At 39.3% G+C, this 16,468-nt stretch overlaps 1 protein-coding gene across 2 annotated transcripts in view; it reads left to right on the forward strand.

Annotated features, from left to right (window-relative positions):
- NEK6 (NIMA related kinase 6) overlaps positions 1-16,468 on the forward strand; it is a 69,420-nt gene that overhangs the window by 22,380 nt on the left and 30,572 nt on the right. The window contains exons 2-4 of one of the 2 annotated variants that reach the window (XM_075519880.1): positions 3,319-3,443; positions 12,528-12,668; positions 14,008-14,070. In XM_075519880.1, the coding sequence (XP_075375995.1) occupies positions 3,351-3,443; positions 12,528-12,668; positions 14,008-14,070 (297 nt within the window). In that variant the 5' untranslated portion in view covers positions 3,319-3,350. The remainder of the gene's footprint in view (positions 1-3,318; positions 3,444-12,527; positions 12,669-14,007; positions 14,071-16,468) is intronic. The other variant, XM_075519881.1, reaches the window with a different exon arrangement.

Genomic DNA, 16,468 nt, shown 5'->3' on the forward strand with positions numbered 1-16,468 from the left:
GGACGTTTGATCACTGTTAGACTACGGATATTTCATATGACGCTGCCTGGACATGGCTTTTATCTTGAGGCTGTGAATGTGAAATTTCTGAATTCTTTTGGAGATCAGTGGCGAGAAGTGAGGCCATCAGTAGCCTGCAGTGCTTTCTATGTGTTTGTGGACTTAGAAGAGAAAGAATGTGTGTTACGTTCTCCCTTCAAGTAAACAGCCTTTCTTCAAAGAATGAATAATAAAATAATTAAGATGGTTCTGGCAGTGTAATGTAAGGTAGAAATTTCATCGGACAGTTTAATGTTGATATTGAGAGCCGTATTTTTATTTTTTAAGTATTCACCTGGTTACTAATAAACCTACAGATTCCCAATACTGAAGGAATCTTACAATCAAACTTCTTCACACTAATAGTGATTACCCTTCTCCCACTGGAGTTTCATAGTACCAACTTTGAAAAACTGTTTGTATTGAGAGTTAGCCTGTTTATATGCAGCAGGTACTCCAGCTCTCACAGCTCTTTTCTAGTGTTTGTTGGAGTGAAAGTTCTTTGCTTAGGAAACAAGAAGAATCTTTTCTTCGCTTTCTCCCTGATACTGCCTGTGCATGTGTTACAGTAGCTGGTGTTGGGAAAGATCTGCTGGAGCCTAAAGGCTTGTTTCACTGACAACTGTTAGAAGAACCAAGCACAACTTGCTACAGAAATTCTTCTGCATCGTATTTTCTCCCCCACTCTCCCAAATATTTAAGATACCTTTGTATTTTAAATTAAGAGTTAGTCGTTGCCCAAGTTCCAGGCATGCACTATTAATATACTAATGAGGTCAGGTTGTGCTCTTTCACTGAGTGAATACTTGCCAAAACTCTTGAAACAGGTTTCTGAAAATGCTTGCGTTGGCCGCTAAATCTTCCCTTGTCACTGTTACGCTTCTAGTTGCTGCTAAGTCTGCAGCAAAAATGCGACTCTAAATGACATATTACCTAGAGCGTGTGTGGATAATGAATAACTAGCTATGAATAGCATTATTAAATAAGCCCAAAAAAACTGCATACAGTCCTTTGTGGGGAAAGGACATTAGTGTATTTATTGTGTGTGTTCTGCATATGCTGTCAATGTATTTTGAGGACTGGCTTTGCTCTCGGGGCCAGAGCCTGACCCCAGAACTGGCATGGAGCAAGGAGCGCTGTGATCCTCTCTGAGTGTCCCTGAATAGCCGATAAAATTACCGGGATTTGTCCTCGAGTCAGGCTCAGACATAGCGACACTGATAGTTCAAGTATGGTTTTTGTTTCCTAGAAGGGCTAGAAAATGCATATATGCCCGGTCTCTTGTGCTTCTGCAAACAGACGACGTATCTGGCAGGCTTCCGGCCAAAAGCCCGTACCTGCCCCTGTCACTGTTCACTGCAGCGTTCCTGAAATCTATGCACAGCTCTGTCAGAGGAGGATTAGTTAATCTGGGATTACGTTGTTGTTCCAGCACTAGGGATGTCTCAGCTGCCTGATGGGCAGCTCTTTACAACTTTACGGTACAGTTTTTTGAAGGTGAGCAGGCTATCATTGCAAATTGCTGCGTTGTGCTGGCCTGGGAATCGCAGCATCCAAGTGAGCCTTCCCTCTGCAGGGAGGGACCTTGTGAGAGGGAAAGTGTGGAAACCACTTAGAGTGGTCTCAGCATCATGGCTGGGGTCCGTGGGTGGGGTGGCCTGTCCTGCTGCCGAGGCAGTGCAGCTGTACACGTGCGCTGGGAGGAATGTGGTATTTCTGCACAGTGGTGATGAGCAGTCGTACCTGTAGTGCTGGGTGTTGGACTTGGGTGGTGTTTTCAAATATCCAGCATCCTATTTAAACAATGACAAGTCTGGTACATCCAGTTTGGGAAATAAGTTCCTTTGCCTCATTCAACCATTGTGGGAATTTCACTTTTCCATTTTTCCCCACCCCCCCCTTCCTAAAAAAATGAAAACTGACTACCACACTTCTGATTCCTTCTAATTGGTTTGTGTTATGGTTGATTATAACCTCTTTTTTGAGCCCTCTCACCCCAGTATTTGTGTCTCTTCCTTCCTGCTACCCACAAGCTTTTGCTTGGTTGTATAATACTGCTCAAAATAAAATGAATCTTGTCATACTGTGAAATAATTTGATTCAAGGTAGACCCAAGATGTGTGTGGAAGTTTTATGTTACAGGTGCTGGATTTCACAGCTCTTCACCAGTTGTGCTACCAGCATAAATGAAGGTTAAATTTTGTTTTGTGTTGCGACTCAGAACTTCACAAATGAGATCTTTGCACTTAAAAAAGGGAGGGGAGACTGAATTGGTCTCTGTGGGGTGAAGGGTAATTTTAGAATGAAAATGAAGGATCATTGCAAACAGTGACGGTGAGTTTATTTTTGCCTCCTTACAGTAAGCTCTGTAACTGATAACTTTTGCTAGATTCTCTTCTCCAATGCTGCATCCTTTAAATTTCTGTAATTTTTAAAATAGGAAATTTTAAAATCGGAAATTGTAATTTTAAAATAGGAAATTCTGCTGGACAACTGTGCTTAGTAATTGCTGCAGGTAAAACTGGAACAAATCCATTCATGGAATTTTCCCTTGTTTGTTTGTTCCTAGAGTAAGACTTTGATCTCGTTGAATCTAATATGGTTTCTACCTGCTGCTTCCTGTGGCTTACTAACCTGCATGAAAACTTTTAACTTCGGGGTAGGGAAGAAAGAGTGTGGGTAAAGCTACACTTCATAGGTTGTCCCTGGCCAAAGAAAGCTACAACGGTCTGGTGGGACTTTTTGTAATTTTTATTTTACAAATGGAAATGTGCTGACCTTTCTTGAATGGTCCACTCCGTGTCTGATCATCCGCGTTCGGTAGTTCTAGGGGAAGCAGCACTAGTCGCTGTTACAGTTGACAAAAGCAGTGCCTTTTGTAGATTACGTGCCAATGACCAAATAAACCCCTTTCTGCTATTTTGCTTCTTATGAAATGATACCAGTAATATTTGTGATATTGGTATTTTTGTTTTGTAATCTTGGGAGAGCTGGGGTAGCCTTGACCTGTTGCTGAGTCCTTTCCGCTTGCAGGCAGCAGCAGGTGCGTTCTGGTCCGTCACTGAAGAGCTGAGCTCCTGGGGGCTGGTGGTAGATAAGGGCTTGCTGTCTTTGGGAATTGCATGTGCGAGTCAATCCGAGGGAAGAAAGGGGAGGAATCAGTTCTTGCTGTCTTGATGTACAGCCACGTATAGGCACACCCCTAGAAAGAGTTTATTGCTTTCAGCGCTGGATGGATAGTGATGAGACTTCTCTCTCCCCTCTTTCTTTTAACTCCAGCAGAACTGTGAGGCAGAGTCTGGTATGATACCATGGAAGGGCAGCATAACCATCCACATCATCTAGGGGACCAGAACAACCCTCTTTGCAAGCTGCCGGGGCAGGAATATCAGCATGATCCCCAGGTAAGTGCACGTATCTCTTCAGTCTTTCTCCTTCTCTGTTTTCTTCCCTTCCTCTTATAAAGGTCTATCGATTTCTTGGCATTTAGCCTCCCCCCCCTCCCCTCTTTTGTTTATAGTGCAGTTATAGCAGTTTTAGGGTATATCTAGTTTGGGATTCTGCCAGCCAGCCAGAGTTTCCTGAATGTAGTTTTTTGATGATAATAAGAGAAAAAGGAAATACTTTGAATTTTGCTTCAAGCAAGTATTTTTAAATCATCTTATAAAAACATGTACTGTGTTGGCTTTCTCTTCTCTTTGATTTCTTGAAGAAAAGGCCAAAGAAAAGCAGTTGATTGTGTAAATGTATTTTATCTCCTTTTATAGTTTAATAATAAATGCTGAAGAGGTAATTACCAAATACAAGAAAAAGTTCATCCTACATGAAACTGTAGGCTCTCTGACTTCATTTCCTGTGAGTCTCTGGAATCTCTCCGTAATGTACTTTGTCTATGCTATTATCAAGTTTCACTATAGAGGCTCATATCTCTCTCCCTTCCCTGCCTTTCTGCAGAAGTGGGCTAAAACTAGGGTTAGACCTGTATCCAAAGTGATGTTAATACCTTCACTGTAATCATGAAACTTGGATTTTGTGAATTCTGTCTGCTTGCCTCTTTAAGACTGTTAGTTTATCAGAGCAATGAAGTTTTACCTATACGTATTTTAAGGAGTAAACAAAGCATCATGGAAAAGCTGTCAGAAAGAAGACTATTGCAGCTGTGGTGTAAGGTTACTTTGCGGAGGGAGCTGTGGGTGTTAATTTGTCATTCTAAACGTGCCGTCCAGTGGTGATCACCACTCAAGGTTCCCTGAACAAGAAGTGGTCATTAGGAAAGCTGTATCAAAACACAGGATAGGATTTGCAAAAACCCTAAGTTGCCTACACACAGGGTACAACGGTGAATGTATCTTACGCAGCACTGCTGGGAAAGTAACGTTGTATGGAGCAAAGCCCCCCTCTCCTAATGTAGCAATTTGTCATATTAAGTCATTTAATAATAATTGAATCCCCTTGATTAATCTCCTAGAATTAGCCAGTTGCATTTTGAGCAATTAAGGTTAATTACTGCCTCATTTGGCAGGATAGAGCCCCTGTAATTATTTCATGAACAAGATTAGGAAGTGTTCCTGTGCAGCAGATACATTCATGGCATCTTGGAGCACATGTTAGAATTTGTAATGACATAGTTAAGTGTAATTAGTAGCTAATAATCCATGTTCTGCTGTTATGCTGATGCTGAGTGGGCTCATTTTGCTGTATGGTCATTGTTCAGTGAAACCTCCCCTCAACTCTCTTAATATCCAAGTTGTGTTAATGGGGGTCTCTGAGTATACTCACTGTTCTGAGAATGATCTTGTTTGGAATCCGGATTGCAGAAAGACTTTCTTTTGTTTTCACTGCTAAAATAAAAAAAAAAAAGAAAGTTGAATAACAAAAATATACAGTCTACCAGAGAATAGGAAAAAAATGCCTCTCCTCAGCAAACTCAGTTTAGAAATTAACAAAAATTGTACTATTTAGAGGGCAGGCCACCTTACATTGATGGCATGGTATGATTGCTTATTACGTATTTCTGATTTTCCATTTTGCAGGAACATAATTATATATCATTTTCAATTTTCTGCTACCTATTACCTGGAAGAATCCAAAATTACATCATTTCTTTCTTCTGAAGATACAAGTAATGCAGACACACTATATAATAGCTTGTGGAAGAGAGGGAGGTTTGGGAAGGAAAAATTGACCAAACTTGTCTTGCAGGAAATGTCATGCATGGCAGGGATAAAAGCTTAAGCAGAAAAAAGGAACTTGTGCTTTTAGTCTCAAATGAGGAAGGTTCTTTGTATGGAATGGCCCTCTCTTCCTTCCAGCCCTTTCATTCAAAACTACTGTGCACCCCCAAAAGACGAGAGCAACAGTGTGCTCCTCTGGGAGAAACTCTTCCTGCAACTACGCTGCTTCCCAAAGCTTGCTCCCCCCGCCCCGCATTCTGACAGCGGTGTGATTTCTGTTTTGTAACTAGTTAGTAAGAGCTATGAGTGAGTTAGCAGACTTCGCTTTCTGTCTTTAACTACTATAGTTTAGTAATAAGATGACACTTTTGAGTAATGCTTCATATTTAGAAGTTTTCTAATTAGAGTAAGTGAATATATAAATATAAAAAAAGGCCCAATAAAATCCCAGTTTAGCTGCTGGCTCCCTTACCTGCCAAGCATTACCCTGAAGAAGTTTGTCAGCAAGAGACAGAACATTTTCTAGTAATGTTCCAGAGTGAAAGTGTCAGTTATTTAAGTCTCTGGATTATTTGGTTTTTATAGCAGTAAGCAATAAAAGTTATTTAGGAGTAAACAGTGATATAAAAATACGGAGCTATAATTTTTGACTTAGTTTTTGTACTATATAAACATAATAACTCACTTTTAAACAACCCTTTTATATACTCACACAGCTAGCAGCAGAGCTGTTCATTTTGGTTTGCAAATTAAAGCTAGATTTGAACTGGTCATCTAGCAGCAAAGACTTCAATTTATTGTTTTCTGAAATGCTTAGATTATTTCTATGTTAATATTAATTTCTTTGTGAATATCACCTTGGTCTGCTGTTTTCAAGCTGGTATTTCTCCCTTTCCTTGTCATAAGCTAGTACAAATATCTGCTGATAGGGATGTTAAAACTTTGAAATTCAAGCCCAGTTCTTCAGCAAACTTTAAATTCTAGGTAACAGGTCAAGTTAAGGATATTTTATGATGGCTGTGTAGTCTAGTTTTGAAGCTGCAAATTGAAAAACCTGATGTATTCTTCAGTAATTACTTGACTACCTGTTTGAAGGATAATCCATATTTTAAAAGTTTCCTCATCTCTTGTGAGCTTAGAAGTTCTTTTTTTAATCAATCTGTTCTAATGTGGTCTCATAAATTCACACTGGAATTTCAACCTCAAAGTATGCAGAATTATTTTCAGGTAGGCATTATTGAATGGAGATGGGTGTATAATTTGGGACATCGTAAAGAGGTTTGAAACACCGATGTTGATAGTAAATCATTGCTTATAATGTATACATGTTCAACTGGAGGGGCTGAAGCTTCCCCATCTACTACTGCAGATGTCTTTTAAAGGTGAAATTAGTTTACAGTAAATGTCATTCAGATGAAGTATGCACTTTAGAAGCAAGGAAACCATTGCTTTAAAATTAATGATGCATTGCAAATATCAGAAAAAAACTTATATCCAGCATAAAGATAATTAAAATTCAGGTCAGAAGTGTATGACTTAGTCGGGCTAAATTTTTTAATGAGATTTCAGAAAATTAATTGGGCGAGTATGTTTTTACTCTTCTAAAGAATATTTCATTTCATGGCTCTACAGGAAAGATGCCTTTATTGGCATCTAAGGATTATAGTGTCTGACTTTTTAACTGTTGGTTAACCAATCTTTAACAATTTTTAGGTTGATTACAAATAACCTAAACGTCTTGTGACCTTGTAGCCAGTTGTGCAGAATGATGACTAGTGCTGGTTTTCCACATGCCAATCAGAGAGCAGTAAAACAACTGGCTTTATTATTAATTAACATTAGCACTCTGGGTTTGTATATTGTGCAATTAGCAGAGAAGATTCTCCTTTTTTCAGCTCATTCAGGCTTATATTTTTCTGTGCCTCTGGGAGAAGCAGTCGTACAGGCATTGCTCTGCAGCATGTTGGTATTTTACTGATATTTTTGTCTTCATTCTCTCGGTACTCTCCTTTGCCTGAGATGTTGGGTTAGAGGCTGCAGGAAGGGCTGCTCGGACAGTGTTCTCGGGACTGCTCGGGTTTTCCCCAGCTCTTAAATAATTACAAAGAGGTAAATTTATTGGCCAAACAGTAATTGTTCTGGAGATTGAAAGTCTTTTCTACAGAACAGTTTCTTCTTATTCTTCCTTATCCCAAAGTACAAATTCTGAGCTATACAACTCATTTTAAAAATATAAAAATTCTGTTCAGGTTATGTAGCTGTCCTACCTGCATGTGGTTATAGCAGTGTACGAAGGATTTGGGGGAAATGGTACCGAATCTCCAGTTTTAAGCGCTGGCGGGTTTGTACTCCCGCGCACTCAGAGAGTCGCCTCTGGTGGCACTGTGACGGACATCCCTGAAAATGGGGAAGCTGAAGTAGAAACTACATCCTATCGCCAGGAGCAAGTACATAGCAAGGAACTTCTCTAATGCTGTTGTCCTCCATATTTGCCTGGGTTGCTTTATAGTCTGGTATAGAGAGATTCCTATTCATCTTTAATAAAGTTTCTTATCCTTCCAGCATATCTGTTCAGGTGCGTATGAGATAATATAGCTGAAGTTTTTATTTCATTGGATTTTCTTAGTGTTATAAAACCTTACTAGTTCTGTTTTGCAGAAAATCTCGTAATGCCTCAAAATTTGAGGCTGAAAGTTCCGGTAAACTTCTCTGTTAAGTATTGTGACAAGGGCTGTCGTTGCATACTTTTGCCAGCTTTGAAATTTTTGCTCTCGCATCAGTGACTACATCTAAAAGAGAACATGTATGCCAGAGATGTTGTCCAGAATAGCTTGTTCTTGGAATAATCTCTGCATTTCTTCCTAAAAATGAATAGCCTCTTTATTTGAATGAGGAATTAATTGACTTTAATCTTTGGCTTTTTTTTTTTTTTTTTTTAATCAATGGAGTAGTAGAAGAATGGGACTTCATTGTGTGGATAAAGAGAACGGCCTTTGTCTCAAAACTAGTTCTTCCCAGACTGTCCCCTTCCTACAGCTGCCCTGGGAACAGAAGTGTGCAAACAGCCCAATTTTCATGGTGTCTTTAGAGGTCCAGTCTTTGGGGGGGTGGGGGTTTTTTTCCCCTCTCTCTCTCTTTTTTTTTTTTTTTTTTTTTTTTAAAGCTCCATCATTGACCTTGAAACCTGTTCTGCAGAGGCAGTGGCTTGGTTTTTCTGTACTCATGCAGAACTGAACCCTTCACTGAGCCTGAATTTGTCCTGAAAATGAGAAAATCTATTTTTGATGAACAGGTTTGAAGATGATGGTGGTATCTAATTTTACACACAATTTATATCTGTAAATAAAAACTCTGAGATTTGCAGAAATAAAGATCATGGTTTATTTGAATGAATAGGTATTGGTTCTTTGACAGCTTTATGAAAAATGTGGAAGGACTTGAAAAAATGGAGTTCCCCTTGTCAGAAGTTATGAACTAAGTGAAATGTGTGTAAGGCCAGACTGTAGGGATGATATGCTGAGGAGGCAGATCTTTCTTAGGTAGTCTAAATGTGTCCTTGTAACAGTATTTGTAAGAGTTACCTGCTTACGTTGAAGTACAGTAAAGCATAAGAGAAGGTTAATTTTAAACAGACGTATGGGAAAATGGACTGCCCTAATCAATAGGGAGCTTTCTGGTATGGTTTGGTCTAACCTGAGCATGCTCTCTGGTTTATACTGTAATCAAACATCTTCTAGCCTGTATGAAAGCTCCATTACTTTAATTAGGTCTGATAGGTTGTGATAGCAAATGCAAATCTAGGTCATTGCATATGTAAATGTGCAGCTGTAGTCCTGGAGGATGCCAGAACATATCAGCTAAGGTGTCCAGTCATCACCCAGCATTAACTCCAGCATGGCAAGCAGACTTTATGTGCTAACCATGTGAAAGTGGTTAGGACACACACATACACCCTGTCACTTGCCTAACATTTATTTATATTTTCAAGTTAAGAAGTTGCTAGATATTTCTTGGCACATGCTTAAAATATTAATTTACACTTAAACACTCTTGGTTTAAACACACAATTTAATGATTTATGAAGGGCAAATGGATACCACCATGGATTGCAGCATGGATTCTTCCTTTAAAAGAAAGTTTTGTGGTAGTTGCTTCATAGAATCTCGTTAAAACTGCTACCTCTGTTGTGAATGTTAACTCCCAAGTTAGAAAAGCTTTTGCTCAAACTTTCTTACTGCTCAAGGAGGCACACGTTCACGGTTAAGGAAATGCTTTGATTCCTTTCTGTTTTTTAATTAGGAAAAAGTGTTTTGTAATTTTATATACTGACACCTTTGTTTTGGCTGGGTAAAGCGATTTGCTTAGACAGCTCGATTACTTTGCTTAGTAGCTGATGTAAAAAAGTGGGGAAATTGAGATGTTCCTGGTTAGTTACCAGTCAAGTTGAACAGATACTTGTGTTCAGACATTCTTGTGGTGATCTCATCACACACAAAATGCACGTAAACTAATGTTTTGTTAGCGCTGCCTGGAATGAGATGAGTATTGCTGCATTGCTGTTTATCAAATCACTGCAAAGAGAGATTGCAACCAGTTTAAACTGAGAAAGCTGCAGGGGCTGATTACTTTGAATATTTGCTTGTCTGGTTTCATCCCATGTTGCCTTACTTTGTTGATAATTTAGTAACTTAAAGGGGAATGTACGTAAATAATAAAGCAGTGTTATCTTAACATCCTGCTATTTATCTGATGACCCGTAAGCTACCTTTCTCCTCATCAGTGAAAGGGTACTCCCATTTTATTGTATAGCGTACACTGCAAAGCTTAGAGAAACGAATCCGGCATCTTCATTTTAATTTTTATTTTGCTGTGTTACAGCTTGTAAATGCAGTATAACTTCAAGCACGGCACAAGTACTGAGAGTAACCTTCCTTTGCTTGCTCGCGCAACCTGTGAGTGCAGCCGATGGCGGCTGCGCCGTGAGGTGGGGAACGGGGCTGCTTTCAGAGCATGGGGGAGACTGAAGTGACCTTGAAGGGAAACACTCCCTGAACGGTTTACAGGAAATACTCCATGAAATTAGCTTCCTACTTCTGTGTGACTAGCCTTCGTGAATAACTGCCAATTCTAATGCAGCCGTCTTATTTGTGTAGGTTATTGTTCATGAATTAAAATTTTTATTGTGTCGTCTTTAGCCTAGAGAAATGAAAACCATTTCTCATCGTGTGAGAATATTTAAATGCTCATGGTGATAAATGGAAAAACTTACCTGTGGCCTTGGCATTTCAAAAATAATTACTGGAAGTGTCGTTTCATCTGAAAAGGAGTGGGTTTGCTCTTTTAGGGAACTTAAACTGAGAAAGCTGATGATCTTGATGGCCTGGAGTTAAATTTCCAGTTATGTGCCTACTTGAATTAGCAGGGATTGGCTGGACGTTATGGTATTGCATTTTTGTCTTCTCTGGAGTTCATAACCATCTAAGCTTTTCAGTTTAGCAGCAGTCCTCTCTCTTCGTAACTGCAGAGCTTTATCCTCAGCAAGTTCTCAACGGCTGACACAGGGCAGTGGTGTGGACGTGCAGGGCAAGCTCCGGCAACAAACAGCCTTTCGCTGCCAGAGAGATGAGGGGGGAAGAGGACAGCAGAAAGACCTGGTGGTCTTTTCACTGTCTGGTTTGTGATTTATATCTGCCTCTCTATAGCATCAGCATTTATAAAACGTAATCATTTTTCTTGAGTATGCCTGCAGTGGAGTAGCTTTTGCTGTGGGGATGTCTCCTGTGTTTGTTGTGGTAAAGATGCTGTAAAGGTGACAGTCTTCAAAATAGCTAGTCTTGGTTGATTGATGCAGTTTGTGGGTCAGAAATTACTATTTAGGGGACTGTATTGGTGAGTTTTCTTAAAAACACTGAATTTTACAACTTTGTTTACAAAACCTCTGCCAAATTACTGTGATTGTTGTTCAGAGTTGCACAGACCTTGAAATCTGGAAGCTTTTTCAAATGTCCAATTCATACTTTTTATTGTTTGTTGAATAGTAGTTGTTTTTATTTCTGTTGCACAGAATAGAAGTCCAGGCTTATTTACTTGTCAAAATAAATATACACTGTAAGAGATCCTCATGCTGTCTTGTATGTAGTGCTGGCAAAAGATGCTGGACTGAAAGCCTTACCTGCATTTTGAATCTTACTTCCAGCCCCAGCCCTCTGTGTTAGGAAATGACAGTGGCAGCAATAACCATCTCCTTAGAACACCCAGCTCTCCTGGCCTGCTCTCCCCGGGCACTGGCGCTGGGGCTGTCTGCTAAGGATGCAGCTGTGACCGAGGGCTGCGGCCCTGGGAAGCTCCCCCCCAGCTTCTGCTGTGTCCTTGTCTTTTTGTGGTTTTCGATGGGAACTCTGAAATGGCTCAAAATGCTGAAGCTTAAAAATATTCTACTTGGTGTGCATGGCAACTTTAAGTAATCAATTTTCATAATTTCTTTTTTAAACATTGGTTAGCAGTCCCATTAATTACAGAAGAGACCAGGATGGCTCTAGGGAGCAATTCCTAGTCCACGGAGTACATAATCCTCGTTACGCTGCGTCTACCTGCCTGGCTGGGTGTTTACCTGAGCCGGCTCGGAAGTAGGCATCAGCATCTCCCAAGTGACACAAGCTGGCCGAGTTGATGAGAGGGTGTGTAACTAGGGAGACAGTAATTTGGGACTAATTAGTAACTTACACGGAAGGCAAGGCTTTGTTTCCTTTTTTTAAAAAGTCATTTAATTTAATTCATCCTATGTGACTAATATATTTACTAGGAATTAATGCATTTATGGTCAGAATTACCTATAGACTGCTCAGCCTAGTTTAAATTCTTGACTGTCAGAAATGAGAGCAAGAAAGTGTGAGCATTTGGTGATCTTAACTCTGTTCTGTACACTTTTGGTAGCTGTTACTAGTTTTATGCTTTGGTTTGGTTAATATTTTTACACAAGTCTCTGCCATTACGTGCGTGTGTGCTTGCGGCTGTATGCTGCACTTTTATATTGCGACTGCTCTGGTACAGTATTGTCCGAAGTGGACAAAGAAAATTGAAGGTGGGAAAAGGAAAGCCAGACCACTCTGTTGTCCATTGTACACCAAATCAACACCAAATTTCTTTGTCTTTCGTGCTGGGCAATCCTTACTGTGAGGAATTTATCTTCTTGAACATGATTAGTCATAGAAACCACTAGTTTGCGGTTATAAAGAAGACAGATTGGGAATGCAAGGTCATGTTTTTGCATCACTTTTGCTAGATCATTGATTTAATTTCTTTTGACCTGAACAGAGACATTTAACGTCGTACCCATATCGCTGCACGTTGGCAGATTTTCAGATAGAGAAAAAGATTGGACGAGGACAATTCAGCGAAGTTTACAAAGCAACTTGTCTTCTGGACAGAAAACCTGTGGCATTAAAGAAAGTTCAGGTGAGCATTTAAGTTCAAAGTCTTGCTATTTAGCAAGTAGAATGGAAATGTTTTAAGTGTCTACACAGGTTACTTTGAGTCGGATACCTCTTTCAGTATTCTTTTGTCAGCAGTAATAATGTAATAAAATGCTTTATAAATTGAGAGTTTAAGGTTTGAGAGCACTGGATGATCTGGTTTGATATTTTTACATCAAAAAAACCCCGACACCCTGCTTTCTTATTTTATTCAGTTGGGTTTTAGAGGGTTGGTGGTTTGGTTTTTTTTACTTTATTCCTCATCCTGAAACAATGAAGAATAATGCTTCTGAAGGTCTCAAAGCAGTTCTACAAATATTAAGTCAGGTTGGTTTCATGGTGCTCAGTTTACATCTGGATATAAGAGGCCAAGTGGCCCCACTGTGCTCCTGCGTGCCCCTCGGTTGGGTCCTCTGCGGCTGCCTTCGCAGTGTAGCCTCCATGGGACCCTGTTTCCATTTTGAGCAGTCTGTGTGCACTCACGGTCTTAAACCCACTCCAGGATGATAAGGGATAATGTTTCTAAATCCGAATTATGCAGCAGTAGTGCAATCTCATACTTAGTTTTCATTTCATTTTTTACTTTATAAAAAGGGTTCACTAAGTTGTTATTAAACGCGTGTGAAAGAACAAGGCCCTAATGGCCATAGTCATACAGCTAGGAGACTGCCATCTTGACACAGGTGAATCATGAGAGCACGAGAGCATGGAGGGCAAAATGCCTGTGCTTGCTGATGGAGTTTTAGAAGAATTTCTGAAAAAATTCCATGCAAGCAGTATAGAGTTGTAACTTGCCTTAAAGTATTGTGCTGTGTTCAGAAAGGCATTTTGTTTGAAGAAATTTTCCTTTAATCCTGCAACAGAACTTTTAAACTCTTATTTCTAGTGACTGACTCTGTGATTATTAGAGAATGAATATTAATGCTCAATATTATTGTTAATTATTACAGAGATATCAGTGAAAGCTATATCTGTTTAAATGAAAAAAGTAAACCTCTTATCTTTTATTTACCACGTGGAATTAATAGTAACTAAACTAACTATGTTTTGAAAATCATGACAGCAAATTCACAAAGTAGTATCTTTATTTTTTGTGCTGCTTAGAATATTGCCTACAGGTTCTAAAATTAATTTTACCCTATCGCTAGCCCTTTAGTGGTTTCAAAATAAAGAAAACATTGATCTTTCTTTGATCTGGGGGTTGTATGTACACTCATTACAGTAGAGGATATACAAGTTGGGAGAGGAAAGACCAATTTCTTTTTAAAATAAAAAATTCTTTTTTGTTTTCATTCTCATCTTCTATGTTTTTGTCTTTGAAGATTTTTGAAATGATGGATGCCAAGGCTAGGCAAGATTGCATTAAGGAAATTGATCTCTTGAAGGTAAGAGTTTTTATAAAGACTTTTTCTGGTTTTTTGTTTTAAGAAAAGAAAAATAGTTTTTGGGTTGGCGACAGTAGTTTACCTTTTATGGCAAATAAAGCTTATCCAGCGCACACAATGATCTTAATAGACCGTGCTTTCTTTTGCAAGCTAGAATGCCTACGTGATGCAAGAGTTTTGTCTTAAAGCTTAATTTTATTGAGTTTTCTGCCTATAGTCTAAGGAATCTATTAAAAATCTTTCTGTCATACAAAACCCCACAAGTACTCCTCTTCCAGGGGCATGTAAATTCTGCCCTTCACGTGTTTTGAGTTGTTTGTTGTGTTTGTCACTTTAAAATAAACTAATTGATGAACAAGCTAAATGGGAAAACAGTTTTGCAGGTACATGTCATGTATGTATATATATAAATATCACACGTTAAAAAATAGTAGTTTAGATAAAGGCTCTGAAACCAGAGAGTGTTTTTTAAGTGATTAAACCAACTAGTGATTTTTTTTTTTTTCTATCTCAGTAACATTTAAAATGTTGGTAGAAAGTATATATACAGTGCACTTTAAATATCTATTTTGAGTAAACTCAACAGATTGTAGAAGGCTAAAATCTTAGTTTAGCTACTCAAATTTAATTTTTAAAGTATTAAATAATTCATTTTGTAAATGTGATTTTAGGTATTTCTATTTAAATTGTCAATTTATAGTCACGCAGTTGTAGACAAAGCTTGAGTCCGCTAGACTGTAGTGAAGGTGTACAGGATAAACATGAAGATAGCAGTTTGTGTGAACATGATCCAGGTGCTTAACAGTCACGGAGAAAAATATTGCCAATGTTAACATTAAAAAAGAGAATTTGTGACATTTTTAGGTTCTAGGTAATCTAAGCAGTTTTGTCTTGAACTCTGGTTATGGAAGATGTCATAAACTTGCACAGGACTTATTCAGAGCAGAATGTGCAAATGTATTAGAATCAGAGGAAAATGGAAATAAAATACCCACGATGACAGGAGACTGGAGAAGGTCAGCTCCATCCGCCTGTGGGGGATGGCCAGCAGCAGCTTACCTGCTTGTGCAAAGCTCACCGAGAAGCCAGATACCAAACCGAGGTGACCATGGTGGCCAAGTTGTGAAAGCCAATACGATACACTGAGCTAAATAGGGCTGGTAAAATTGGATTATTTTGCACGATATTTTAGAGAAGACTAGGAAACATTCTAGTAAATTCATTTAGTTGGGGTTGAAGGGAGGAGCAAGAATAGTTGCTGGCAGTCTACAGAAACATACTACTGTGCTGTTTGTTATGCAAAACATTACTGTGCTGGTAGTTTAATTATTATTTGCTGTTGAATGTCAACAAATCTTCCTGCTTGGACAGTTGTGTAGCACCATCCAAGGAGTCTGAAGTCTGAGTATGTTAAAAAGTCAGTTTGATGAATCCCGTTGTATTACAGATGCAAAGGGGATATATTTCTTAATACTGCCTATAGTTCACTTCCTTCAAATGACTACTAGTTTTCAAGTCAGAGCCACCAAAATCCATTGAATTTTACCCAAGATGTGTGTAGCTCAGCTTCTGAGAAGATCAGCAGATAGTAAGTAAAAAGTAATCAAAGTTGAAATTGCCAAGTGGGGAGCCGCCACGCTGTTCTGGTCGGTGTGTTTGCTAACGCAGTGCAGGCGCAGGCTGTTCCCCGCGGGTGGCCGGCCGGCGGAGTTACTCGGGGTTTGTCTGGAGGCAGGGGAGGGTTGGTCTGTCAGCGTCAGCAGCTGGAGCGCACGTCACTCTGTGCCTTAAGATGAATAACTTGTCAAATCGATATACCTGCAACTCATCTTTTGCTAATTGATCGCTCCCATGCTGCCTGTTCTCATGGCTTCCTAGAAGTAACCGACAGTCTGCATGTGGAAGTGCTGGGACAGTCGTGGAAAGTCACATTTCAGAACTTTGGAGCTGCTGCATCAGAGTAGGACACGGGTCCCTTCTCAGGGCTGGGTGGTAGATGTTACCATTTATGCAGCATGGGGCAGAATAGTCTGTGCTTGGAAGTAGGAGAAAGTTTTAGAAGCGAGACTTCAGTTCTTGCCGCAGAGTATGCATGATCTCTGGCCTGCATTCACAAAATTCCATGGGGTTTCTTGTTCTGTTGTGAGCTTTTCATGTTTTGATTTCCTTTAGAATAGTGTGTGCGCAGCTTCAGGAAAGTAGGACAGGTGTCTTTTTCTCAAATGAATGACTTATTCTCAATAATTTTAATTTCAGCATTTTTAGTGTCATTATATTAAAAGATAAAATACCTTTCACTTCCTAAATTTATCAATTAAGACAATTGTTCTTGTGTCTAGAAAGTGTAAAGTGTGTAAGGACCCAGTTCAGCACAGTATTTCAGAGTCTGTTTAAATGT

The sequence above is a fragment of the Mycteria americana genome, chromosome 17, assembly GCF_035582795.1.
Source record: "Mycteria americana isolate JAX WOST 10 ecotype Jacksonville Zoo and Gardens chromosome 17, USCA_MyAme_1.0, whole genome shotgun sequence".
Lineage (NCBI taxonomy): Eukaryota > Metazoa > Chordata > Aves > Ciconiiformes > Ciconiidae > Mycteria > Mycteria americana.